At 49.9% G+C, this 27,866-nt stretch overlaps 1 protein-coding gene across 5 annotated transcripts in view; it reads left to right on the top strand.

Moving 5' to 3' along the window:
- SLC5A9 (solute carrier family 5 member 9) overlaps window positions 1–27,866 on the top strand; it is a 147,048-nt gene that overhangs the window by 85,130 nt on the left and 34,052 nt on the right. For 2 of the 5 annotated variants that reach the window (XM_039486474.1, XM_039486475.1), the window contains exons 3-6: window positions 364–796; window positions 15,695–15,890; window positions 25,610–25,653; window positions 26,559–26,758. In XM_039486474.1, coding sequence (XP_039342408.1) covers window positions 26,630–26,758 — 129 coding nt within the window. In that variant the 5' untranslated portion in view covers window positions 364–796; window positions 15,695–15,890; window positions 25,610–25,653; window positions 26,559–26,629. Of the gene's footprint in view, window positions 1–363; window positions 797–15,399; window positions 15,568–15,694; window positions 15,891–21,042; window positions 21,116–23,302; window positions 23,434–25,609; window positions 25,654–25,738; window positions 25,786–26,558; window positions 26,759–27,866 lie in introns of those variants that run through there. The other 3 variants (XM_039486473.1, XM_039486478.1, XM_039486476.1) reach the window with 2 other exon arrangements.

The following is a 27,866-nucleotide window of genomic DNA, read 5'->3' as shown; positions in this document are numbered from 1 at the left end:
ACTTATCTCTAGTTTTGGCCTCTAGGACACTGTTCAAACTGGAGGTGATTTTCACTTTCAGGGGTGAGTCCAGGGAAGAGGTGTGGCTATTGGGAAGAAGGGCTTGGTCCAGACTATGTTGGACTGGGAACCGCAGTACCCAAACTGTATGAAAATCGCAGTGTGGATGGGGCCAAGCTGTGTTTAAATGAGTTTTACATCTACCTTGATGTAGGACCCCAAAGGATTTGGGCTGAAATCCTCTTCGCTATTCACACGCAGGTGTTAATGGGGCTGCACCCGCATGTCGGAGCTCAGAATTTGGCCTTGTTTGTTTCAGTATCCGATTGACAGGTGGTGTAAACTGACCATTTCTGTCCCCAGAACAGGTCCGGCATGAGCAGTGCCAGCTTCCCCCACACCAGCCTGATAATCAACGGTGAGGAAAGAGGGTCTCCTAGGATGGCAACATAGACAGCATCTACATCACTTCCCAAGGCCTGAATTCCTGAGCTGCACTCTCTGATCTTCGATCCCAGCGCCCCCTAAGCCCTCCTCACCCAATCAGTCACCCTCTCTGTGCTGAAAAAATGTTTCCCCCACATTAATCACAGTAGCTCAAATCCTAGCGCTGGCAATTGCGCCTTTCCTGTCCGAACTGGGAGACTCTATCGTGTGCCTCTGTCTCACAGAGTCCAGCCTTGCGTCATTCACCCAATACCATTTTAAGCCACTACACTGACGCCTGGGGCTGCAGAAGGCTGTGTGGAGGAGAGAGAAAGTGTTATGACTGACAGAAAACCCCCAAGCTCCACAGGTGATGGAAATGCAGCATCTAATAGAAAGCGGGGGTGGGGCAGAAATGGTGCATTATGGGATAGACTGTAACAGATGAGCTGGACCTGAGCCTCTGAGAGTTTGCATTAATATCCCTGCATTTACCCCTCAGGGTTTCTATCCCAAGAACTATCCAAGGTGCTTCTCCCAGGACATCTGCGTTTCACTTAGCACCTGAAGCATGTCTGGCTTTCTCAGCAGGTAATAAACCCTGGAATGGCGTTTGACAGGCTGCTTCAGAGAAGCACATTTCTCTAAATACCCATCCCAGACAGTCCTTCCCCCAGCAACTGGCGGTGCCTGGTTTATATTAAACTCCTGCAGCCCTGGCATTGCAGAAGGGCCAGGGAAAGGCCGGGAGCTGATGTTTTTGCAAGTTGCCTAAAGGACAAATTCAAGTGAAGTTTGAGTTAATGTGTCGAGAGAACAGGACAAATTCTCAGGATGGAGTCAAGTATCAGAGAGGTAGCCGTGTTAGTCTGGTTCTGTAAAAGCAGCAAAGAATCCTGTGGCACCTTATAGACTAACAGACGTTTTGCAGCATGAGCTGCCAACTACAGAACCAGTTTCTCCTCCCTTGGTTTTCACACCTCAACTGCTAGAACAGGGCCTCATCCTCCCTGATTGATCTAACCTCGTTATCTCTAGCTTGCTTCTTGCTTGCTTATATATACACCTGCCCCTGGAAATTTCCACTGCTTGCATCCAACGAAGTGGGTATTCACCCACGAAAGCTCATGCTCCAATATGTCTGTTAGTCTATAAGGTGCCACAGGATTCTTTGCTGCTTTCTCAGGATGGAGTGGGACGCTGATTGCATCTCCTGAGCTGGGGCTTCCCACAGCACAAGGGAATCCTCAGTGGGTATGCAGCCGGTGTAGCTAGCGCCTGCTTCCTCCAGCTTCCCGTGTCCGGGGGTTGGGATGGGGAGGAGGAAGTGTGCCCCGAGTGCACTTACCCCTGACAATTCCCCTTTCCCTTGGGGGCCACGTAGTCCTGCTTAAAGCCCTTCCCAAGATCAGGGATCCACAACCCGCTTTCACCTCCTTTTCTGTGCCCAGCAAAAACTGTACCTAACCGAGTGGGGAACTTACGCACACATGCCCCCCGGCCTGTAAATGAGACGTTGGTGGGCGACGCTCCAGCATCGCCACCTGTTCTGGTACGGCTTGTGCTATAACAGCCGAAGGCTTCTCAGGAGACATGGGCTGCATCTGAGCTGCAAACGGGAGACAGGCCCTTGCATCCAGCTTTTGTTAAGGACGCATGGGCAATTTAATCCTCCCCTGGCATTTCTTAGGCTCACTCACCTTGATCTTAGACCCAGGGTGCTCGACCTGCATCAAACTCACCCTCCTCCTCTCTCATCACGGATACAGGGTAGGGTTGGGGCTTCTTCTAGGCTTCTTTTCTTCCTGAGTGATTACTTAGCACATCCTATGGCACTAACCATCACAAAAGCCATGGCAGGTCAGAGTCACACAGTCTGTAGAGCTGAAATCTAGAATAGAATATCAGGGTTGGAAGGGACCTCAGGAGGTCATCTAGTCCAACCCCTTACTCGAAGCAGGGCCAATCCCCAGACAGATTTTTGCCCCCGATCCCTAAATGGCCCCCTCAAAGATTGAGCTCACAACCGTGGGTTTAGCAGGCCAATGCTCAAACCACTGAGCTGTCCCTTGTGAGGATTGATGACTGCTCTTCATCCATTAGTGTGTTCATCCCAGGTTACACTGGGGCATCTGTGTCACATTTACTCATGGCCGCTGTGTAGCTCTAGCGAATCTGAAGCTGAGGTGAGCTCATCTTTCTGTCGCCAGCCTGCAAAGGAAGCTTCCCAATTCCTTTATTTGGAAGGGTGCGTGTCTCACACTCCCGGAGCTCGATCCAGCTGAAGCTGAATGTGAGCCGTTGCAGCCTGAAAAGGAGAAGACTACTAGCAAATGGAGAGAGGGGCTTATAAGTGGAATGGGATGTTGCTTTCTCTGGAAGAGGAAACAGGAATTTGCTGCTGTTCTGGTCTCTCAGGATCTTTGAAAGAGGAATGAAAATAAAATCTAGCTCCTATAGAGCATTTCTCATCAGTAGATCTCAATGTGCTTTACAGTTAACTGTTTGCAGTCTCCATTTACAGATGGGGAAACTGAGGCACAGAGACAGGCCAGGACTGGCTCAAGGTCACACAACAGACCAGCAACAGAATCTAGCTCTTCTGAGGCCCAGTGTCGTACTTCATCCACTAGGCCAACAATTAACCACCAGCCAGGGAAGATGAATGATGCCCCCTCTCCCCACCTCCCAAAGGCCAAATTTAAATCCCTATCTGCATGTCTGCCTGTCAGTGATTTACAAATGATTTCAAACAAAAATAAGCCACTCAGAAAAGCAAGTCCCAATTTCCACAGACCATCCTAACTTCCTGGCCAGCTGTCAAGGGAAAACACACCTTTCCCCTTTGGTAGCCACCACCACAGGCACTTTCCTTCTATCGTTATATCCCCACCCCATTCCCGCATGGGATAGGTAGATGTCTTGATTAAGCTGCCCTGTACTAGGGGAAGTGCCTTTCTACTTCGTCACGAGGAATTTCTCATTCATTTAAGAAGCTAGACTCTTTCCCCCAGTCCTGTGGGATCTTGCAACAAGGTTTTAACTTCCATTCAAAGCTGTTCAGTTCACCTTAAAGCAATAACCTTCCAGGAGCTATGCCCTGTAAACTGACCCAGCACAGTTAGTACCACTCCCCATGGGTACTCCAAACCCCTCCCAGAGTCTTGCTATTGTTAAATCCTTCAATTTCCCATTGGAGTGCTCTTCACAGCAGTATAGCAGAGCTAGAATCCATTCCTTCCCAGGCCAATCAACCCTTGGCATCTACCAGTAAGAGTCTCATTAATCCAAAGGGATAAGAAATAGGTAGATTGGCCCAGGGGGTTAGGAGGCTAAATCTATTCTGGCCTTTCTACTCCTGTCCTGGGCAGTAGAAGACAGCTGGGCCCAGCCAGGACAATGATTGGACTGCCCTTGGGCACTGCCCTTGGTGGCTAAGGTTTGATTGTAGGTGAGGGAGAGAGAAGATGGAGACAGACAAGGCTAGAAATGCAAGATGGCACTCAAGGTATGTCTACACTGCAATGTAAGCCCAAGGTTCGTGGAACTCATGGTAGAAGACCCTGGGTTGTTAACCTAGAGCTTGACAGTCTACACTCAGTTGTAACCCCAAGTTAGGAATTGGGTCCCAATCTGAGGCTCCAGTATCCACACTAAATTATGTGGGCCCATATCCCAGACTTTCTAGTGCCCTCCCCAAATTTTGCCACTCTAGCCCTTTGTTCGTGGTGCAGTGTGGGAAAATATGACAGTCCACCAAACTTGACTGTCCAGAGGACAAAGAAACTCAGACCATGGGATTGTGGGATACTTTTGACAGACTCCCAGAGCATGAGTCCAGTGGGTCTATGTCCACTTCGTAAAGCAGTAGGGCTTGAACCCTGAGTCCCAGCTTGACTCATGCTCGGAGCCTCCACTGCAGATGCCAACTACTTTAACAGAGTCACTGATCAGCCAGCGGGTAGTATTTGCACTGCCATGCTAGCTGGAGCCACAGATCTGCTTGTAGAAGAAGAAAGTGTTTATTATATAAAACAGCCACTAGCAACAGACAAACTAACAGGTTACCACAGCGATTGAGTTCCAGCTTTGTCTCCTTTGTTCACCAGGGAATACACCTCTAGATAGCACACAGTGGCATGTAGTGGCAGAATCATATATTGCAAAAAAAAATCATTACAGTGATTAGTGGTGATCTCTACATCTTCGTACCAGTCCTATAACTTTAGCCAGCCCCACCCCAGTAATCTCTTTAAAAAGTCACGGAGAAGAGGATTAGGGAAGGCAAGAAAAGCATGGCAGATTCCTCAAAAGGCAAAGTGGAGAAACTGGGAGCATCTGCTCAAAGTATTATGTACTGTGAAACCACATAATATTGCCACAGTTTAGTCCTGCAGCAGAGCACTTTCATAAACACATCTTGATATTGAGCAAGGGAAATGACCGACTGAGAAAAAAGTCCTGTAAAATCAAGCTATAGAGAGCTCTTGTGTGAAGTACAAACCTGCCCCGCTTGAGATCAGAGGTGGGGCTTGAGTAAATATCTTCCCCTCTCTTCCCCCTCCCCCCAAAAAAGCCCTGTGAATTTCTGATGACAGCTGCACAAACATGACTTATTATCGCAGATTTCTCAATTAAAATCAGGCGGCCCTAATTTGAGGGGGAAATAAACACAGCCCTGATGCTATGCACCTTGTTTTCAAAAGGAATCAGTGTGAAGAGACACAGCAGTGGCCTTTTCACTTGTTTAAGGCTGCTCAAGATGCTGATCTCCTGGCATCAGTGAATAGCTGCTGCCCCCTGATGCCGAAGTTAAGCGGAAATTTGGTTTGATACAAGCAGAGCCAGTGTGAAAGGCCAGAAGGAAAGGAAAGAAAAGATGGGTCTTTCCGTCCATGCCACAGTGGCTGAGATGAACTAATTAATCAGTGAGATGAACTGTTTGATCTAAAACTGGTCTGTGTCATTGAAAATTGGGAGCAGATTGACCTTAAAATTAATGGTGAAATTCTTCCCGTACTTTCCATACATTGGAGCTGTTGCCAGGAACCCAAAGGATGACTCTAATTTGAACATACAAGTGCCCACTGTAGTGTCCCTCCTGGTACAGCAGAGACTGGACAATGTTCAAATGATCGTAAATGGGAATCTGTGTTGAGACCGGTGGACACATACACATCCTGTGATTCTCACTGGCTTTCCAGGTTGCAGTCTAAATAAACGCAGCCTGTGCTGCGTAGAGTCACCATGAGGGGTCTCCCTAAACTGGTGTCTGGATTAAGCCGTGATGGAAAGGACAACTGCTACGGTAACTACAGTATAGCCACAGACATAGTTGTGTATAATACAGCTTTGGTAATGGCTCAAGAGAATTTGGTGTTCAGTTCACCATTCTGCAGCTGATCAGCTTTCTCCTCGCCCTGCCATTATCAGATGAGTGTGAAATACAGGATTACAATCTGGCTTTAATGTGAGGTGTTTAAGTAAACGAAAAAAAAAACCAAAGAAACAAACAAAAAAACCGAGCTAGAAATCATGGACCAAAAAAACAGCTTTGCACACAACTTTAGTTCCAACTTTGTGTGCCTTGTTTACCAGGATTCACGCTGGGTATGTCCATGCTACAGCTGGACATGTGCCTCCCAGCCTGGGTAGACAGACATGCTAAAAACAGCAGTGTGGAGGTTGTAGCATGGGCTAGCCACCCACATACAAGCTCCTCTGATCCCCTGGATCTGTTCTCAGGTGGCTAGCCTGTGCCACTGCCAGTGCCATAATGTTCAGACTGCTATATTTAGCTTGTGTCTGTCTACCCAGAGTGGGAGGCACATGCCCAGCTGCAGTGTGGACATATCCAATGTGGCTGGAACGCCATATAGCACACAGCGACATCTACTGACTGGAAAATGTCCTGCAAGTAAATGCATCATTACAACCATGGGCTGCAGTGCAGGAGTCCAGAGGCCACATATGGGCACAAGGGTATCCCCGCTGTGATATGTTGGAAGAGAGTAGGAAGCATGATGGAAATACTAGGCTGTATTCTGTTCACAGATGTCTGCATGCGGGGAATGTCCCAAGATCCAGAAGTGCTGGGACAAGGCAAATGGTATTTAAATGGGTGTTAGATATAAAATGTGCATTTGCTGCACATGGAGAGCCTGTCAGAAGGCCCAGCAAAAAAATATCTGGAGAGGTTTTTATTGTTTGGGGTTTTTTATTATGTAGCAGAAGCAAAACCAGCAAAACTCCACGGCCTCAGCTGTGGATTACAGCTCTGCAAGAGATCAAAGTGCTAGCAACTATAAGGGGCAAATCTGAGACCTCATTTAGATAAGAGGGAGCGATGAAAGCTCGTGGAACTGGTACTGGCTAATATGCTGCCTCGGTCTTTCTCTGGGGCCCAGCAATTTCTCTCGCCATTTCCTTGTGAGTGACGTGATTCTGGAGCCAATATGGGTTGATATGAGACACTCCAGCCCATAGGCGTGGGAACTAAGAGTGCGGGGGGTGCTACAGCATCCCCAAGCTGGAGGGGTAGGGTGGATAGGGGAGAGGGATAGCTCAGTAGTTTGAGCACCGGCCTGCTAAACCCAAGGTTGTGAGTTCAATCCTTGAGGGGGGCCACTTAGGGATCTGGGGCAAAATCAGTAATTGGTCCTGCTAGTGAAGGCAGGGGGCTGGACTCAATGACCTTTCAGGGTCCCTTCCAGTTCTATGAGATAGGTATATCTCCATATATTATAAAGGGTCTGGCTTTCAGCACCTCCACTATGAAAAGGGTTCCAGCACCACTGCTCCAGTCCTCTTGGGAATTTGAGTCCTGCAGGGTTTAGCCAACTATCTAATCACACAAACCCCTTACCCTGCTCCCTGCATCACTTGTTCTCCCCCACCTTCACTGGGCAGGGGTTAGAGTGCCAGAGGCAGTATGGGCTCTGGCAGGGAGGTGCTTACCTTGGGCGGTGGTGCAGCGGAGCTAAGGTGGTTCCCTGGCCCTGTGCCACTCCTGGAAGCAACCCCCATGTTGCTCCCCACTTGGGAGAGGGGAAGGGGGGGTGTTGCATTCTGGCTCTGCCCCTTCAGCTCCCATTGGCCAGAAACTGTGGCCAATGGGAGCTGTGGAGTTGGCACTGGGGGCAATGCATGGAGATCCCCTTCTGCCCCCAGGAGAGGCACGGGGCCAAGGCAGGCAGGGAGCTAGGACCTTTGGTGGCCTAAAATCTCCCGGGTTTGCTTCAGTAGCCTCCAGAAGATAGGACCTGATTCCCAGCAAAACTGGGAGGGTTGGCAATCTCATATGGGGGAATCTGATTGGCTGCCTTCCTCATGTGCCTGCCCCCTGGGGAAGAGCAACCAGTCAGGGCTGCTGCAGGAGGCAGGCAGAGCTCTCTCCCCCATCCTGTAGGGGCCAGAGGACTTTGGGGGGTTAGACTAGGGGGGCGAGGGAGCAGAAAAGAACCCAGCAACTCAAGATCAGTCTGCTCCCTGCTCCTCCCCTCCCCCTGCAGCCCCATACCTGGTAGCGGGAGGGCGGGGACAAATCCCTGCACATATTCCCCCCCACACACACACGCCCCTGTCTAGGAAGGGAGAGAACAGGACCCCGTGGCAACTGCTCTTCCCCCAGGCCTGGGAGTGGGAGTATGAAGACATTTGGAGCTGCAGAAGAAGGAGGAGGAGGAAAGACCCAACCCCACAGTATCAGCTTTTGTAACCACCTCATGCTTTGGGGGATCACTTTTAAACTTTGGGGGTTGGCCATACTGAAATCTCCACAAGGATTTCCTCACTGAGCTCCCCTTGCACGGTACCAACCAGTCCCGGCTGCACCGAGGCCCCCTGAGGGGGTGAGGGAGGGCATATAGAAAAGACAGTCCAGCCTGGGGCTGACTGGCTTCCACAGGGACTGGAGAGGGGATGATGCTCATAGTGCGGCACTGGCCCTGAGAGGGTTAAAACCAGCCTAGGGAGTCTGAGTGGCAGGCAGCCAAAGGAAGGGCCACAGGGGAAACAGCCAATTAGGTGTCAGCTGCAGATAATTAGGGCGGTGGCTGGAGCAGCCAATCAGGGCCCAGCCGGCCCCTATAAAAGGAAGCTGCAGACCAGAGTGAGTGAGTCTACTGCAGGGAGCCCTATGGAGAAGACTGGTGTCCTGGAGGGCTCCTGGTGGGTTGCCAGGACTTACAGGAAGAGGGAAAAGGAGCTGGAGCCAGCGGCAGGGGCAGAAGGAACTGAAGCTGTGGGGAAGTGGCCCAGGGATTAGAGACCGTGAAAGGGAAGGAAGAGGCAGCAGGAAGCTGCTGGTTGCAGGGTCCCTGGGCCAGGGCCTCAGTAGTAGGGAGGCCTGGGCCCCTTCCCCCCACAGCTGCTGAAGGAACAGCCCGGCTGAGGACTGCCAAGCTGCTGTGAGGAGTGGCTGGACTCTTGTTGGAGGAGACCCCTGGAAGGGGGGGAAACCAGATGGTGACACGGCCAGAAGGCGCTGCCATGAAGCAGACGCTGAGAGAAAGGAGCCGTAACGGGTCTGCAGGCGGAGGCGAGGACGGGAGAGCCACCACCACCCGAGGGTGCACCCACTGGGCCTGAGCTAATCCTGAAATGCCCAGCAGGAGGTGCCAGTGTGGTGAGTGACCCCGTGACACTCATCTAACCCCAACGCCATCTACTCCTGCCGCTAAGAGCCAATGCGCCCCTGTGGCCCAGCCAGACAAGTTCTCCCACGCAGACCCAAGCAGGGACATCCATAGATAGAGGGGTTCCCTTCCCACTCCGCTTTGATCCAGGTCAGACTTTATACTGGAATACAAGACAGGCGGATCGGGGAAGGAACCTGGCTTTTCTACTTTGCATTTATAGAAGAGGAACTTAATGAGCCAATACTGCCATCTGCTGTCAAGTGTGGAGAGCAGGATTATTTCACTGACTGATGTTTTGGGGCAGGGTGCATTCATATTTTCTCATATTCACATTCTGGCCACACACAAATCAGTCGGACACGGGTCAGCAAGCACTCGGGATCTGGGTTCCAGGACCCTGCTGGGGAGGAGGTCCAAGCCCAAGTCCCACTGTGACTTGGGTCCAAGCCCTGTCATTTTGCAGGGTGGATGCAGCTCGAGCTCCAGTCCCACATCAGGAGGCGTGCGTCGTGCAGTGTGGACGCGTTAGCACGGTTGTGAGACCCGGCTCCTGCAACTGTAAACCGAGGCTTTCAATGCAGTGTGGACGCTCAAGTGTGGGCTTAGAAACACCGAGCCCACAAGCCCAGGTCCCACAGAGTTGGGTTTACAGTGCAGAATAGACATACGCTCCTAATTCAACCTAGAAATGAACCATGTGATTTGCCGAGGGAATCTACATCATAATGGCAAGGGAGATTTCTGAAAAAACCGAACAATTCTTAAGAAAGTAAACAGTTCCCAGTCCAGTAAAGTACATGCACAACCGCAATGACTTCAAGGGGACCAATCTTATGTTTATCGTTGGCACACACTTAATAGCGGTGCTGGACTGGGGCTAGCAATAGAGACTGCAATTCCACTGATCCCCTTAAAAATATGTTACTTTCCTTTCCAGACAGCTTAGATCTGAAAAGAAGTTAGAATCAAGTAACATTGATATTAATATGGGTAGTATTTCTCCAGTGTTTTGTATTCAATTGTGCTTAGCTTTAAATTTACCCTACTATGATCCTCCAAAGAGAGATCCTAAAACGAATACTAAAATACACCGCACAACTGGCCCCAAACAGCACTTTGATCTGAGATCTTGCTGCAGTGATGTTCAGCTGGCTCTGGGTGAATTTCTCCAGTCTCCCATGATATTGTGCCTTAGATGGGGAAAGAAAAACCCAGGCCTTGCAAGGAGTGGCACTGGGGTTCATTGGGTGGCATTTTTCTCAAAGCCTTAGTATACTAGTACCATCATGGGTTTCCACAAGTTCTGTAGCTCTGTGGGCCAGCCATCAGGGTGGAGGGGGAGGACAAATTTATGCAACACATGCAAAACAGTGGGCTATATTAGCATAGCATTTGGGGGTGTTGTGTTGTAAGACGTGCCATCTTCCAGACAAGATCTGAAACTGAACTCCGACCACTTGTGCTTATCAAAGTGTTAGTGTTGCATTTAGAAATTTATCACACATCTCGTAGTATTCAGTGTTTTTTCTTAATGCCCCAGCTCCTGGAATCAGGTGATTATGTGAGCTGCTCAGCTTACATGAAAAAGAAAAGTAAATTTCTAGCCCTTGTGGTTGTGGAGAACAGCTTAAAAATGTGCCCCGCGGGCCCAACAAAGGCACAGAAATCAGAAGGCAAATAAAAAGACTCATCTTCCTATCTATCAGTATTTTCTTGGAGCCTGACCTGTGATTTTTTTTTTTTTTTGAATGCTTGGGTTGGCAGGATTGGAGCTCCCATGACACTTTCTCCAAGAATAGAGTCCTGGCCAAATCCCAGTTTGGATGATCCGATTCTATCTATCCCTGGACTTTCAATTGAATATGGAATTCTTGATCACTGTTGTAAATTTCTTCAATGATGCTGTGCGCTAGGACATAGCTTCTGCAGCCTACCCTAGATAGTTTTATGCTTGAGTGGTGGACCATCGCCGGGTATCAACTTTGAAAAGCAGTTTGACATATTCCTCTGGATTCAGGCGCTGCTTAGGAGTATTTATTATTATTACGATCGCAGTGCTGATTAGCGTTCGGGGCTATTACTGGAGAATGCCAGAGTATTTTTTCCCAGGATTTAAACTCGGCCACGGGGCTGTTTTTCTACAGAAATAGCACCCTGGAGGGAGCTGTCATTTCTGGATGCTGATTAGCTTTTGCAAGGTTACAGCAAGCAAGACTGATTACCCTGTAGTGAGGTTGAGTTCATTCACCTAATCAGGCCAGCCCAGCGGGCGGGTGCGGGGGAAGGGGAGAGAATGTAACCCTACCTCACAGTTTGACAACTTGGACTGTTCCAGAGTTTTTCTCACACCCACAAGCTGTAACAATTCATTATGTTTGATTTTCATTCTTCCAGCACCAGCCTTGACTGGTCCTTCATTCACAGCTTGTTCTAGTGACATGCAATTACTCCCAGGACTCTCTTGGCTTCAGCAGCCTCTGAGAGTCTTTGACTGTATGTATGCACCTATTTTATTTACCAATTAATCCTAAGAAATTAAGGCTCCTTCAAAAGATCTCAAATTAAGTATACTAAGCCAAGCTAAGAAAGCAGGATGTCTAATCTGCCCTGCCCACTTCACAGATTGTTTGAGTTGGGGATGGGCAGACCAGACTTACTGAAGGCCGAGGCTAGAAATGAAGCAGTAATCTTGTAGCAAAGGCACTCACCTTAAGAGATGTGGAGTCCATTCCCTGCTCTGCTACCGCCTTCCTGTGTGGCTATGGGCACGTCACTTGAGCCCTTTGTTATGATGGAAGTTGGGTGAAATCAACTGCAAGCTGGTGAGTGTAACAGCCAACCTTCATTTAGGATAAATGTAAGAAGCAATGAAGTTCCTTGATGGAATAGATAACTGAAACAATAGGAGACACCTCCTCCACCCCTCACCCCCCAAAAAAATAACCCATGGGCCACATGCAAGGCTGGAGTCAGAGTTCCTCCAGCATGTGGTCTGAGAGGTTTTCCTTGGGGTCTGAATGTAAACATAGGGGCTGAGTATTGTTTGGTGGAACTGTGGTGGGGGGAGGGGGAGGGGAAGGGCAGGGGCACATAGAATAGGTGGTAAGGAAGCCCTAGAAAAGCACTTGCAAGGTGACCTTGAGAAAAATCTAATAGAGAGCTTTGGGGCAGATTGCTGGCCGGAAAGAGGCTTTGAACAGAGAAACTGTCTCCAGCTATGTTCAAGAAAACAGCACTTTGTACATTCTTTGTAAATAGGATTGCAGCAAAGAAATACCCGACTCCATCGTCAATTTCTCTGTCTAACAGGAACAACTTCCAACCCCCCATATACTGACTAACTTCTTGAGCCAAAAGGTGTAACACCTTTCTTGATACCCCAGTTATACAATCAGGATCATAACCCTTCCCTTGTCTTGTCTATTTAGATTGTGAGCTACTTGGAGCAGGGACTGTATCTCAGTACATGCTTGTACAGTGCCTGATACAAGGAGGCCCTGACCTTGGTTGGGGCCCCGAGGTGCTACTGTGATTTCCTCACAAGTGTGGCCGGGGCTGGAGTCAGTCCAGCCATGCACCAAGATGCTTGAGTCCTCTTGCAAATGTCACCTCTGCCCTGTGGGGAAAAAACGCTCTCATTGGCTGCCTTCTGCCATCTATCTAAAAGTCCAGGGGGGATTTTAGATAGATGAACAAGAGAGCGTTTCTTTGCTCACAGTTCCAAGCCTCTTTCCAGCCAGCACTCTGACCAAAAGCTCTCACTTGCTCATCTCCTGGGGAAGGACAGCCAGTCAGGACTGCTGCAGGAAGGAGGTAGAGCCCTGTCCTCAGGAGCCAGGGGTGAGGAGAGAGCAGAAAGTGCCCCGCAGCTCAAGATGGCTCCCCTTTCCTCCAGGGAGCAACAGGGTGGCTTTTCTGCTCCTCCCTCCACCCTCCTGCAGCACCTGTCCTGGGAAGGGAGGGGGCAGGGAGATGAATCCTTGCAGCTGCCCCCCACCCCGGGGTGTGTGTGAAGAAATCCAGGAGGAGCAACTGTGGGGCTGGGGTAGGGAGCAGAACTGATGTGGAGGCTGGGAGGAGTGCATAATTAATTGCTGGCCGGGGGGAGAGGTGGATGTGGGGCTGGGGGACACCCACCCACAGAGTTAATTAGAGTGTTGGGCTCTGGGGAGAAGCTGGAAGCTCAGCACCATCCGGCAGCTAGTGGGAGCTTTTGGGCTGGGAGCCAGAACTGCTGTATCCAATGCAGTCAGGAGGGTGGCCAATACGAATTCTTTCACAGACAGACACACTGTGTTGGGGGTGGGAGGTGTTGAAAAATCAAAAGACAGCCCCAAAACACAACCTCATCTTTTCAAAATCACGAGCGGAGGAGGTGGGGGTTTGGTGTCAATCTCATGATGTTTTAACTTTGGGGGTTGGCCACCCAGAATACAGCTGATAAGCCCTATCCCAAATGTATCAGCAAGCACCAGGAAGTTCAGGTGATTTTTTTTAACTGATGTTTCCTTTTGCATGAACCCTGCTCCCCCTGCCCGCCCAGCTCCATAGAACTGGGACTGAAAGTAGGGTGACCAGACAGCAAGTGTGAAAAATCAGGACAGGGGTAATAGGAGCCTATATAAGAAAAAGACCCAAAAATCGGGACTGTCCCTATAAAATCGGGACATCTGGTCACCCTAACTGAAAGTTTCTGTGGGCTCGCAAGGGGAATGTGATTGACCAGATCTCATATTGTCTCCAGTAGAGGGCAGTGGTGCCCAGGCACGCTGCCGGCTAACCCGTTGCAACATCTTTATTTAGGCACTCCAGACACTTGAACAATATGTTTCTGAGCTGCAAAGGGAGAAGCTGGCCCCAGTAATGGTTGCACGCTACGGGATGCTGCTAATGTGTCATCAGTGGAGACTGAAGTGTCCTTCAGAACAGACGCCGCTCGGTGCGCCTTGTCACAGATGGCTGGGGGGCTGCTTGACTCACGCCTGCCTGTGGGGTTGAGAAATGTTCATTTAGCATTCGCAGCCTGCCCGCAAGTCTCTCTCCCTAATTAGGGGTGATGTAGGAAACAACACGAAGCGCGCAGACCTTTCAGTCTGATCAGCGCCAGGCAGGGGTAGAGGAATGTGACGGGAGCAGAGATTTCGGGATCGGGCTGTCAAGAATCATTCCGCTGAGCACAAAGCGGAAGAGGAAGACCTGTCGGAGGGGATAATTAGCCAAGCCCAGCCCTGCTGCTGGAGCGAAAAAAGTGCTGACACGCATTCCTCACCCACCCACCCCTTTTCCTAAGGGGGGTTGTTCCTAAGCCGTCCCTCAACTGAAACCCATTTCATCCTCCCACTTCTGGGCACGTGCCCGATGGTGAATCGTGGCTTTTGGATGCAGAGGCCCCGGGCACCCTGCTACTGACCCACCTGGGAGTACGGTAGTGCCTGAGCATGTGGGGTCCCATACCCAGGGGTTTGCATTTGTGTTGTGGGTTCCACCAACTTGAGATGTACTAGGTAGGAGGAGAATGGGTTAGGTGTTCGGTTGTCAGGCAATCAGTCATCCTTGGGTGGGCATTTATTCACTTGCAGTAATATAAAGCAGAGCAGCTTTGCTGCTTCTCGTTAGCAGCTCTCTGGATAGCGATCCAGCCGGGATCCCTGCGAACACCAGTGTCTCTTGTTTGTTCCCCACACGTTCCTGTCACAGTTCACTCTATCCTGCCTCCCCCCATCCCTGGCTTTGTTTATCATTATTTAACATTGATATTGCGATAGGCAGCCGGGATGGATTGTGCCAGGAGCTCACTACAGGCTGACTGGCTTTTTAAGGGGAGAAGGGTCAGCCCCACCTGTAACACACTTGGCTCATCTGCCCTGGTGGAGAAAATGATCCAAATCACATGAGAGACGTGCAGCTAAACCAGGCCTTTCCTGGTGGAAAGAAGGCAGAAGGGGAAACTCCAAGTACAAAGCCCTTGGAGTTGGTGCTTGGTAGCGAGCAGGGAGAGGCGAAAAGGGAGCCCAGGGATGGGGAAAGCTGAGCGCTGAGCGGGGACTGAACTAAGAGGGAAGGGCAGGAGGGGAAGACTCTGTGTTTGTTTTAGCCTTGGATGCTCTGGAAAGAGTGGGCTTTTTTTAATGAATGATTTAGCTGGAGGGCCGTGTCACTGCAGCAGCCAGGCCAGGCTGGCAGGTCAGGAGATCTGACCTGAATGAGGAGAGACAGAGGCGGCGGCTAGGTAGGCAGTGCTGTGGAAGCCTATCATTACCCCTTTTGATCGGAGTGGCTAGTCAGGGCCCCGGGGATGTTCCAGTTGGGAGTAGAAACTGACAGTGGACTCCAGTAGTTCCTCTGAGGCAGCCTTCTTTATTTACAAGGAATGTATGAAGTTCTGTCTCTGCGAACACAGGGCCGAGCATCTTGGCTTATAGCCCCAAGCTGCTTCAGCCAGCAACAAACCCAGCTGCCCTCTCCCTAGCTTCTTCCAGGATCATGCAGTCTAAAAGACAAGGTGGGACGACACAATCAAATGGGCCGGGGCAGAGTTGGCGCGATGAGACAACAAATACGTTGAGATGTGCACATTTTTTAGTCAGCCTGTTGTAGTGACGCTAGCCATCCATCTTGTCTTAACTCAGGCCCTGATCCTGAATGAGCTCCACACTGATTGACCCCTGCACTCCCATAAACTCCGTAGACTGCGGTGGGGTTCCGCCCACGGAGATGGCAGGATTGGGACAACCGGTTACAAGCTCTTCAGGGCAAGGATGGTCTCTGATTGTGTTTGTGCCCAGGACAATGAGGCACCTGAGTGGATTCTCTGGAAAACGAATAGTAAGTGTCAACCAGTATTGAACAGTCTGACTAAAGATGCGTCCCAGCTGAGTTGCTCAACTTTCACTTTGTTCTTGGTACATTCGATCTCATAATCTCTCTAGTCCCACAGTCATCCATAGTCTTCCAGGAAAAACAAGATCTGAAATTCGAATGTTTAACGCAAGCAGACTTTTTAATTAAAAAGAACCCCTAAGATCTTCTTTCTACATCATAAAAAAGAGCTACAAATGCAGTGTTTTTCCTTTATAGATTTCCCATCTAGGAAAAACTGGCAAGGAGGTTGTGTAGTGGCTAGGTCTTCTGTTTGCCTTGTGACTTTTTGACAGCGTGTAACCCATCTTTCAGTGCTGGCTCAGTCCCTGTATGATGTGTATACGGGAGAGAGGTACCTCGCGGTCTTTGGACAGTTCCAAAGCTTCTGTCACCTGCACTCACTTCGCGGTGTTGCTGGTAGTTGACCCCTCCTGGTGTGCTAAAGAAAAAAGCTACTTCGGCGGTGCCTCCAGTGAGACAAGGGGATAACCACACTGAGGCCGTGGGCACCGGACAGGAACTCAGAAATCATTCAAACCCACCCATGCAAACAAATTAAAACAAGAACTATAAACTCCTTGTAAAGATTTGACCACAGACACCTAGACAATCAGTAAAAATACCCAATGGTTAAAATGATTAGAGATATTCATATTGCTTTTGAACGACTAACGGATATGCTGGTAAGTGTACCTGGTCATGCTTTGAGCAGGGGGTTGGACTAGATGATCTCCTGAGGTCCCTCCCAACCCTAATATTCTATGATTCTATGTGACACCCCATGGATGTTCCTAAACAAAAGTGTCTCCCTGCATCAGTTCTGTCTGCCCCCAATATCTCAGGTATCAGGTGGTGCACATGGAGAGACGTTCCTGGCCTGTAAGGAAATGCTGTTAAAAACACACTTTGTTATACTGGGAATTTGCAAGCAAGTCCCACTCTGGGGATTGCTGGAGCAGGACTAACCGTTTGCCCACTTCTGGGACGGTGCTGACAGTCGTTAAAGCTTGGAACCCACGAGCTCAGTGGCAAGGAGGTCGGGTCTCTGGATCTCATATCCTGGATCTGGTGTGGGCTGGCTGCAGGGCAAGCAGACTGCAGGCAGTGGCAGAGGAGCCAGGCTGTCTCCTGTTCCTGGCAGGCTGGCGGCAGGAGGGACAGCTTGTCCTCTCCTGAGGCGTTTTTTGCAGGCTGAGGTTCCAGCAGGCCAGTTGCTGGGCCTGGAAGTGCTGTGCAGGAAGGAAGGAGGGAGACCTCCTCTCCTTTCCACTCCCTGGCTGGACTCTCCCAGATAGGGGGAAAGCTGGACTATTCACAGCTTCCCTCTGCTTTCCCAAGCACCTGGGGCTCTGCACAAGGCCAGAGACTGCCTGTCTGTCTTCTGCCCTCTCCTTGGGGGCAACAGGGTGATGGGCAGTGGGGGAGTGTCACATCCCCCTCCAGTTCACTTCTGCTGCCAGAGAAATCACCAGAACAAGGCTCTGTTGTAGACCCCACGGGGGCCCCAAAGGCATGTCTGTTCCCTTCGGGCACCGTCCTCTTGCTCCAGGAGTGGGGGCTACAATTGTAGGATGCAGGTTAAAAATACCCATAATATCCCCTGTCTGGAAGCTAGCACCTAGAGTATGTTATGTCCCGCGACAACTCTCACTCCACTGAGATCCTTGCAGAGTTTAAACACGAGAGTGAGTGGCATCCATCACACCAAGTGTCCTTGACCTTGAGTCACCGAAAGTTGTGCCCTTGTTAATACCAATCTCTCCAAGGCTCGTTCTCGGACAGAGCAATCACTCCGTAAATATGACATGATGGGTTCCCACTCACTTTCCCTCTCAGTTTCAACCAAGCTACGTTTACTCTTTCCTAAAATGATTTTTCTAGCTGGCCACTGCTGCAAACTCAACCTGAAACCCTGACCATGTCCTTCCCCCTTCATCTATCAGCAGGAAGGAAGACTTTGCTGCATGGGGAATGAGGCAGAGTAGAATCCAGTTTAGTCACCTGTAGCTGGGTTGGCTCAGCAGGGTTTTGTTTGTGTCACTAAGTGAGCAGATGGGAGTGTAAGTCACATGTTTGAGCCAGATTTCATTTTCAGTTACACCATAACCTAGAGTGACTCAGTTGACATCCACAGACAATCAATGCACAGGGACTTCACGGAAGCAATGATCTTGGTAGTTATGCGGAGTCAGTGCAGGGAAACACCACTGCACTCAGCATGCTGAATTCTGGTCTCATGCCGAGTTTATGCCAGTGCACTCTTATTGGCTTGATGGAGTTAGACCTGATTTACGCTGGTGCAAAGAAGACCAGAATCAACCCTGATCAAGTTACTTCATATTTACACTGATGCACAATAACCGAGATCAGAATGAGGCTTGCAGAGAGCAGAAAGAGGACGTTTTAATTGCATTCACATCTCTGATATCAATGGAGCTATGACAAATTACCCCAGCTCAGGTTCTGACCAAAAGTATCTAGTGGCATTTAGTTCCTCTCTGAGTTTTTTTGGCCGTGGATAGCGTTTTACTAGTGACCATGATGATCTCCTGCAGGAAATATGCTCACCTTGCACTGCACATACCAGATGGACATGTCTGCGGACCTACGGGCAGGATAGGCCTGGAAAGATTGTCTTGCATGCTGACTGTGCTGGCATCGCCTCTGACAATTAGCATGCCCTGAAGGGAGAGAGAGATTCTGGATGCCTTACAGGCACTTTACAGCCAGAAACATGATGCCCAAAGTTTGGGGGACACACTGTGTTTCCAGGAATAATACCCTGGCAGGCATGTTCTGATTTCAATACCTGGCCATCCTGTACAGTGAGACACTGGAGAAAACTTTGGCTTCTCTATGTAATGAGGGGAAACTAAGCGCTAATGGTGCTGCAGCCTTAATACCATGAAGCTTGATTGCTGTAATGCTCTCTCAGCTGGAGCTCACAGCAGGGACTCTCCTTGGCTTGAGCTACCATGACCAGGAATCAGCCCCCTCCCCGCATTTGATGCTGACTGCTGAGGAGGAGATGGATTGGCTTAGAGCTGGCCCTGTTTCTTATGGCCTTTCCTGGTGTAGGAAGGACCTCCTAGGGGACGTCCACCGAGCGTCCCAGCCCAGTTTGACACTCTGGGGCTCGCACTAGTGCTCTAAAAAGAGCTGTGTGAAAAGACCATGCTTTGACGTTGTGACTCGGAGTGGGGCTCAGCTGTCTGTAGCCGCGGTGGGCTTCAGAGCCTGAGCTGCAACCTCAAAGCACTGTCTACCCAGCTATTTTTAGAGCACCAGCAGGAGCTCCACAATCCCAAGGCTGTCGACCCAGGCTGGGAGACTTGCTGCCACGGGCCGTGTAGATGTACCCCTAGAGCCTTGGCTCGACGGCCCAAGCACCACCTGCTATTTAAGGATCCTCATGTAACCCCTCTAGGCTGGAAGGCGGGTTTTCGTTCTGCTCTCTGATGACCCCCTCAAGAGGGGGCTGTAAGGCAACCACCTGTCCGCTGGGTCATGGTGTACGTGCAAGACGTGTAGCCAGGCGTGTGATGAATCCATGTGTGACTGACAAGCCCCATTCAAGAGCAACGCTGCTTGTTACAAGTTTCCCAGATCCAGGTATGGTCTGAGTTGTCCAAGATTACAGCATGTGGCTTTCTTCTTTCTCGCTTGGCTTCCATCCTCCCCGGCTGACCAGGATTCAGTGCGCGCCTCACCGCTTTCCACATTGGCTTCGTATCATTTCTACACACATCGTGATACCGCCGTAAAGGGTGACCTTGCTTTCTAGAGCCGTCACGAACCTCACTGTGCGAAATATCCTTAGGGATACAGTCTCCTTCCATTCTTCTTACATGACCAAGCCCTCCTCTTCTTACTAAGAGGGTATTAGCTTAATAAAGGGTCTGATCCTGCTAAATTACTATCCACTAAGACTGAGATAAATCAGGGCCAGATGCTGAGCTCAGCTACACTGATGTCATTTCAGTTGGATCGCTACGGATGGAAACTAAATTTACACCAGATCGGAATTTGATTTTACTCAAGCTAAACTCCCAATGAGCAAAAGACTAAGAAAAAATGAAGGGTCAGATGAACTGCCCAACACTCCAAAAAAACCAAAGGAAGGAATTAATAATAATGCCTTAGGTAGGAGGTTAGATGTGCGATTGTCCTGTGGGATTGTCCAGGATATGCTGTCATTTGTAGATATGTTAGTTCTCAATACACTTATAAAGCCACTAATTATCACCGGAGCTATTTGCTGACGGTTCTGAAGCAGCTCCATAATGAAGAGGAAGCCCATGTATTTGTTAGCCTATGGAAAATAATTGCCTGTCACTTAACCAAACATCCTTTGCCCCGAAACACTTGCTCTTTAGCACTTTTTTAGCTGCACTTCTTGAAATGCCACTTGCAATTTCCATACCCTCAAAGGTCTCTTTCTCTGCTGCCGTGACGTGAGCTGAAAATTATACTCCTCAAGAGGAGACAAAATGTCCTGCCAGTTTTGCTGCTGTGAAAGGAGAGCAAATAATATTAAACATAGTTGTATTGGTTTAGCAAGACTGCACAGGGGCAGATCCACTGAAGTCAGTAGAGTCGGGCTGATTCACACCACTCCCGTGATGGCGCTGTAGCATTTGTGGCAATGTCTCACACCGTCGCACTAGGTGATGGTAGTTACATTACCCCCTCGCATGCTAGCTCTGTTAAACTTTTACTGTTTCTGGTGCCTGTGGCATTAACAAGGATCACCATCCTCAGCCTCTGTTGATGCGGGGCGGGACCCACACCTTTGCTCAGGTAATTGACTCAGATGGTAATTTAATATCAAGGCGAGCCAGGGAACGTGAGATAAATACTACCGCCAGACAAAGCCAACCTGTCAGATGTCCCAGGTTAAGGTTCGCTGCTCAGTGTGTACACAGTAAGCTGTCTTTCTGGATGGGCGGCTTGGAATGGATTGGCAACGTGGATGTAAGCACTCAGAGCCGAAGCAAATGAGGAGCAAAACAAGTTCCTGTCACACGCCCGGTGCTGGAGGAGGAGGGAAACTGGATTGCCTCATGGGCGTGCCACTGTTTTGCCGTGCCTCCCTCAGGGCACTCCGCCTCTGCATCAGGAACCAAAAGGAAACTGAGGTTATGGGAATACACAGTCCCAGAAGGAAACCCACAGGAGACTGGCGCAAGGTATTGTACACTTTTGAGGCATATTAACAATTACCAGAATTCTTCTCTGGCTCAAGAAGGAACTTTATGCACCACAATGTTATTGTCTTTGCACCTTGTGCTCCCCTGTTAACTAGGGTGACCAGACAGCAAGTGTGAAAAATCGGGACAGGGGTTGGAGGTGGGGGGTAATAGGAGCCCATATAAGAAAAAGACCCCAAAATTGAGACTGTCCCTATAAAATCGGGACATCTGGTCACCCTACCTGTTAACAGTGTAGGGTAATAGGCCAATATAAATCAGTGTAGCAATGCTGATGTCAATTGAGAGCTGCCAGTTTTCACCAGCGGAGGGTCTCAGCCCTGTATATGTAATTGACAGTCATTATACTTTAGTGAGTTGGAATCTTTTGTGGCTGAAAAGCCTCTTTTGGATAATGGATTTGGTTGGTGGTTTGTTTGGGTTTTTTTTGGGGGGGGGGGCCTTTTCCTAGGAAGCCTTATACAAATGAGGCTTATTGGGGAAAAGTAATTGATTAGCAGCCTGCGTTTCCAAGAAAACTATCCTCAAAGCTCTAAGGGATCTTGAGGTGTTAGCATATTGGCACAGAGTGGGGTAGCTGTGAGTCAGCCCATGGTGTAATGGGGATTGGGTGGAGGGGGGGGAGACAGAGCACAGATCTCAAGAACTAGAGTGCTGCCAAAAATGGCTCCTTGTAGGGAGGAGAAGAGCAGGCAAGCACTGCCTTGGCACAGCTCAGCTCCCCGGAAAGAAACACTTCCTCGAAACAAGCAACGGACCCATCTGCAATCAGATGGAACGCATTTCAAATAGCAACCTGGCATTTCAATAGAAGAGCATAGATGCCAAGGGTGTGTTCTCATTCTTCGGGGAGGGCTCCTTCCAGAGCTGAGGGTCCCTGCAGGGGGTTAGCAAGCCTGGCCTTGCATCCCATTCCCTGAGCCAGCAGACTGCCATTTGTAATGTTCAGCTTGGGAAAAGCCTGCCCTGCTCTAGGGCTCTGTGAGTGTGTGAGTGGGCTACTCTTAGAGACGGTCACACCTGTAATGGAGCAACAGAGGAACCTTTCTTTTTAGCAAAGGGCTGATCCTGAGAGGTGCTGAGCAGCTGAGCCCCACTCTGGACCATTCCTGAACTCTGTTGATTTGGGGGAGACTCTTGTTTTTATTTTGTGGTTTCTGTAGTGCCTTGCAGCCCTGCTCATGTGCTAGGCGCTGTAGGTACAGAATTTAATTCAATGGAAGCTGCAGCTGCTTGGCATGTCTCCAGATTAGGCGCTTATGCACAGCATAAGATAAATGGACCCAAATCTCATGCACAAGCGTGCACTACAGTTGCCTGCCAGGGCCAGGAAGGAAATCCACCCACTTGGTCAATTGTCTAGCGTTGCCCAGTTAGCAAAGTGCATTCTGGAGCTGGAATGCTGTGTATTCAATGGGTATTGGGGCCAGGATACTGGCTTTCAGTGGCCTGCTTGGCCCTAGCCGAGTCTGTGTGCCTGAAGACTACAGGCACCGTCCAGCCCTGGTATCCTCAGGCACAACTGTGCCAAAGCCAATTGAATGGTATCCGCTTATGTCCAGGCTGGATTTTGCCCTATGTGCCGAGAGGCTGGTTCTTTGGAGTTTAGAGCCACCCAGAGTGCCGGGATCGTTGTTACTCACCTGGGGACTCTGAGACAGGGTTTCTAAGGAGCGTGTGCACGTGCGTGTGTGTGTGAATGTGCCTGGCAAGCGTGTGCCCACTGCGCAATGTGCAGACTCAAGCAGGGGCTCTGCATTCAGGTGTGCACAAAAGTGTGCAGGCTCTATTGAGAATCCAAGCCTCTGTAGCAGTCTCTCTAGAGTCCGTGGCAGAGCCCGATCCCGGGGACTTCAGCACAAGGCTCTTCTGTCTGCCATAAGGGAGCAGCTGCACAGTCAGGAATTCTTCAACAAACATCTGTTAGTTGGAAAAGGGGCAATTTGTCGGAACAGAATCTTTTCCTCAGCAAGGTCAGCTGATTTCTTTTTCAAATTTCAAAATTGTTTTGAAATGTCCCCCTTTGAAACCAAAAATTTCATTTTTAGGATCCAAAATGAGTTTTTTTTTTCACAGTGAAATTTAATTTATAGTAAAAAAAAAAAAGGAAAAGGCTGAAATGGGAATTAAACACTTGGATTGAGATTTTGCGGGTGTTTGTTTCAGGATGGGAAACACTTTGAAATCTTGAAAATTCTCCTGGGACAGGAACAGCATCTCCCCCTGCACTCTCCATTACTGGGCCGGAGCCATAGACCCTGCTCATTCTATGCAGGCAAACCCCCCGCTGGGGTAAGGTAAGTTACAGGTCATCTTTGCTGCTGGGAGGGAAGCTTCCAAATCTGGAATAGTAACCAACTGGACCTCTTATTATTAAAACCTGCTGGGGACTGAGCTCCTGAAAACAAGGGCTGAGTCTCTTTTGGCTACAACCCCGCATTAGTGCGTGAGCTCTGGCAACGTGCCTGACCCAGCACTCTGCCATTTTATCCAAATCCCCCTGACCAGTCACAACCCAGACATGGGTTAGGTGGTATCCGTGTTACGTGACTTTGGGAGGAGGAGAAGTAGCCACTGGAGACTGGACTAACAGAGCAACTTGGAGATCTTTGAACACTGGCATTTCGGTCATGGAGCTAATTGGAGGTGCCAGCATTTAAGCCGGGGTGCACTGCTCCAGTGCCACTCCCTTCTGACGTAGATGCAGCCTCTATACACTATAGGTTAGTCCAGACATAGCTACAGTGATGCAACCTCCCCTGCCCACCCTGTGCAGACAAGACCTTATTCTTAGCCAGTGAGGTGCTAGGGAAGAGGTTTTGTTGCACTTTGAATCACCGCAGTGAAAATCTTCTGTGCAAGTGTAACCCACTCTCGAGTGCATGTTACCTGGTGGCCCCTCTGTGCCTCATTTGCAGAGTCTGTTACTGCTCTCCTTGGCTCTTTAGCTCAAGCTGTAGCAGCTCACACTGACGCTCGGGAGGTCCCTGGCTCGCTCCATGATGTGTCCGCCAAGAAGGTGGCCCGGCTGTCTCACCATCCCATGATGGCCTGGAGACTTCCCCATTGTGAAAAATCAAGCCAACATCTATGATAATGTGAGAGTGACCCACCCAGCAATTTACTCCCACAGCTTTATGGTCTCACACTCCAGGAGCTCCCAGCCCTCTTTGCTTCCTCCCTCCACTTCGAACCAGCAGCTCCGGGCAGCTCTTAAAGGGCTTCAGATACACTCCTTATTTCTCCCTCCATGCCTACAGCTGGTGAAACTGAGGCAACCCATTTAAGTGACTCCCCCTTTGTCGGCGGCACAGCTGTTAGGAATCAGGACTGCTGAGGGCTGGTTTCCTGCTCTCGCCACTAGCCCTGCTCCCTCACCTTCATTCTCCTTGTATTGTTTGAGCAGCAGGCAGGCTGCAGCAGACGTTTCAGGGCAGTTCCAGAAGCTGGAGGATCTTTGAATGTGTTGGATTCCTTTTGTTCCTTTCCCCAGCGGAGAGGGCTACCCTGAAGGCAATGGGAGCAGGAGCCAGATCCTGCTTGGCTTGAGATTGACAGGATACAGGGCTGCACACCCATGAATGCAGAAGTCCCGCACGCCAGCCAGAATTCCTGAGATGCACCAGGTGGCCAGTGGCACTGACAGGATGTAGTGAAGGAACTGGAGATACCAGCTTGCCACACCTTAGAGCAATTACAGCTCCCTGACAAACCCAGGGTGATCTATGCCTGCTCCCCCTACCCATGCCCAGAGACAGCTGCTTTCCCAGGTTCATTCCCCAGATCTTTGCAAGTCAGGCGAGTTAACTCCGTCAGTGCCAAATATGTATGGGACAGGCTCCCTAGATAAGGCAATACAAATGCTACTCCCTCTGCCTTGCTATCTGCATTTAATTCCTGTTGATGGGAATGGAATTTAGAAGCTCATATTGAGTGGTCCGGGGTCGCTATGTGCTGTTTGATTTGACGTCAGGTAGCAGAATGCAATAATAATTAAGAGCTTATATTTATATATATATAGCAATTTTCCTTCTGAAAGATCAGGAAGCACCTTGCAAACTGTACAGAAATCACCTGAATAATAAAATGTCATCATAATACTTTTCCTGCTGCTGAAATGCAGCTAGTTCTGACGTGGAACACTGCAGCTTTTGGCAAAACATAAAACCAGCACACCGCAGTTTAAGGCAGGAAAGAAGGCTGAATCCCAAACCTAATTTGTACTGCAAGGGGGAAGCAGAGAAAAGTAAACATGCAAATTGGCCAGGACGTATGGCCCTGCTGTGGAGAACAGTGCCAGGGGATCTTTAATGACTACAGGTAGTTAGGCCCTCAGGTTTGTGTCTCATTAACTTGGGTGAATTTGCCAACAAGACTCTGCTCATAAAGGGCCTGGAAGAAATTTGTTTATCTAAATAACAGGTGCTGGACTCTCATTCAATTGAGCTTTCTGTTCTCTTCTTCGTGCACCAGGTGGCACTGTGCCATGTATGAATACGTGCTGGCGGCACTCAGGGGTACGTTTTTGTTTCACCTTCCAGTTATTTAAAAAAAGAAGTTGATGGGGTTTGTGGGTTTGTTTTTTTTTAATGCTAAATGTAGGTCCTGGACCCATATGTCGCTGTGTCACCACCCAGGAGCCTCCCAAGGTAAGCGCCTCCCTGCCAGAGCCTGCTCCCCGACCCCACTGCCCCACCTCTGAGCCCCCTCCCACACCCAAATTCCCTCCCAGAGCCTGCACCCCACATCCCTCCTGCACCCCACCCCCCTTCCACAGCCCGGGGCCTCCTCCCACACCCAAACTCCCTCCCAGGGCCTGCACCCCACATCCCTCCTGCACCCCACCCCCCTGCCACAGCCCGGGGCCCCCTCCCACACCCAAACTCCCTCCCAGAGCCTGCACCCCCGCAAACAACCGCAGCATGTTTGGGTTTGTGTGATTAGACAATTGGCAACCCTAGTCAGAACAGGCCCTGTACAATTTATTCTTTGTATTGTGATGGCACCTCAGAGTGCAGAGAGTTGGTCCCTGCCCCAATCTAAGTATGTTGCGGGAAGATCTAGTCCCAGCACGTTGTAGGTTCAATTATATTTCCCCAGCCCATATTCCTGTTTGGTACCCATCAAAATAAACGTGATGTCCTAAGCCCATTTATTTGTTAATTTGAGGTTTTTCAAGTCCCTTTAATCCTGATTCCCTGAACTCGCTTATCTGAGCCACTTTCCAAACCCTGTGAGGGTTTGCCCATCCTTAGCTTGGCAGATTGTGAGGCAGGGCTGAGATGACTGACTCAGTACAGGATGCCTATGCATGCTGCAGACGGGGATCCATCAATTGCCAGTGTGCCAACAGTGTTATCTGCCACCCTGTGTTTCTCAATTTCCCCCACTGACACTCTCCTAACCCTGTTAATTATTAAAGGAGAATAATGAAGGTAAACGTGCATCAAAGTCCAGTGTGAGAGAGAGACAATCAGCAGTTCATTTGCAGCCATGAGCCAGCCCACCCTGGCCACTACAGAGCCACCTGGCCAGCCTGGACAGAGGAACTTTGCCTTCGAGGTTGTGGACATCGTGGTTGTCATCGTTTATTTTGTCTTCGTCCTTGCCGTTGGGATATGGGTGAGTCCAGGAGCTCAATGATTTGCTTCCATTAGGGGACAGAAGACAGGCAGGGTGTGTAATCAGCTATGGGTGCAAAGATATCTGCTTATAATCAGCCTGCTTTTTGATTTGTACATAGCACTTATGCAGGGCCAGACAGTAGCAGGCCTTGACTGGCATGCTAGGGGGTTGAGAGTAGGAACATTTCCACCACACTCGCGTGCAGCACTTATTCCATTCCTTGCAATGCCCTGAACAGCACTGAGGGAATTGCTAAGTATCCCATAATGCACTGGGGAGAAGGGGTGAGGCTCCCCGTGGAATGGCTGCAGAAAGGCGAGCTGGGAGACTTTCCTGGCCTAAGAGGGCGAATGAAGAGAAAAGGACAGAATCGGGCATTGGAAAATTTGGAAAGACGATTATTATTTGATCCCTATTTTCTGTGACCCAGCCTCTATGGAAGAGTGGCCTAGCAGCCTGGCTGGGAAGTTGTTTTGTTCTCCTAACATGGGCACTCACTGGGAGGTTGTTACATGGATTCAGAAGCCCCATCACCCAGTCAGAGGGCAGCTTCTATCCAAGCCAGGCAGCCAACATACATAGGAATGGGGAGAAGGAAAATGGAAGAGCTAGGCCATCCCTCCTCACCCCCAGTCTCCGTTGGCCCATGCATCTGCTGCAAGCGTGGACCAAAGCTTTTGACTCCTCCAAGCAGCAGGGCTGCTCCGTATTCTGGGTACCAAGATGCAGATGAGAGTGCTGCACAAATCGGAGCGGCGCAACAGCTCACAGCTGGTTGGTAACTTCCGGGTACAATGTCCTGACAAACCGAGAGGCCTTCCGACTTGCAAAGTAACAACCAGGCCCCCGGATCAGAAACCAGAGAGGCTTGTTAGCTCAGCATAGTGTTACTAATGAGCTAACAAGAAACGCTCCCCTTCTCACTGGCCAGAAGCGCTGGCTGGGAACATGCAGGGGGCAAGCTGTGTGTTTCTCCCATGCAATGGGAAGCTCAGGAAGGACTGGTCCTCCTAAGGCTCTGTTCCACTCATAGTTCCCCCTAGAATGGGGCAACTCTTCGCTGCCCCAGTGCAATCCCATGTGCACACTGTGGTACGCAGTCTGG

Source organism: Mauremys reevesii, linkage group 8 (genome assembly GCF_016161935.1).
Source record: "Mauremys reevesii isolate NIE-2019 linkage group 8, ASM1616193v1, whole genome shotgun sequence".
In the NCBI taxonomy this organism is placed as follows: Eukaryota; Metazoa; Chordata; order Testudines; family Geoemydidae; genus Mauremys; species Mauremys reevesii.
Note: the sequence above shows the minus strand (reverse complement) of the source record. Positions and strands in the feature narration are given on the sequence as shown.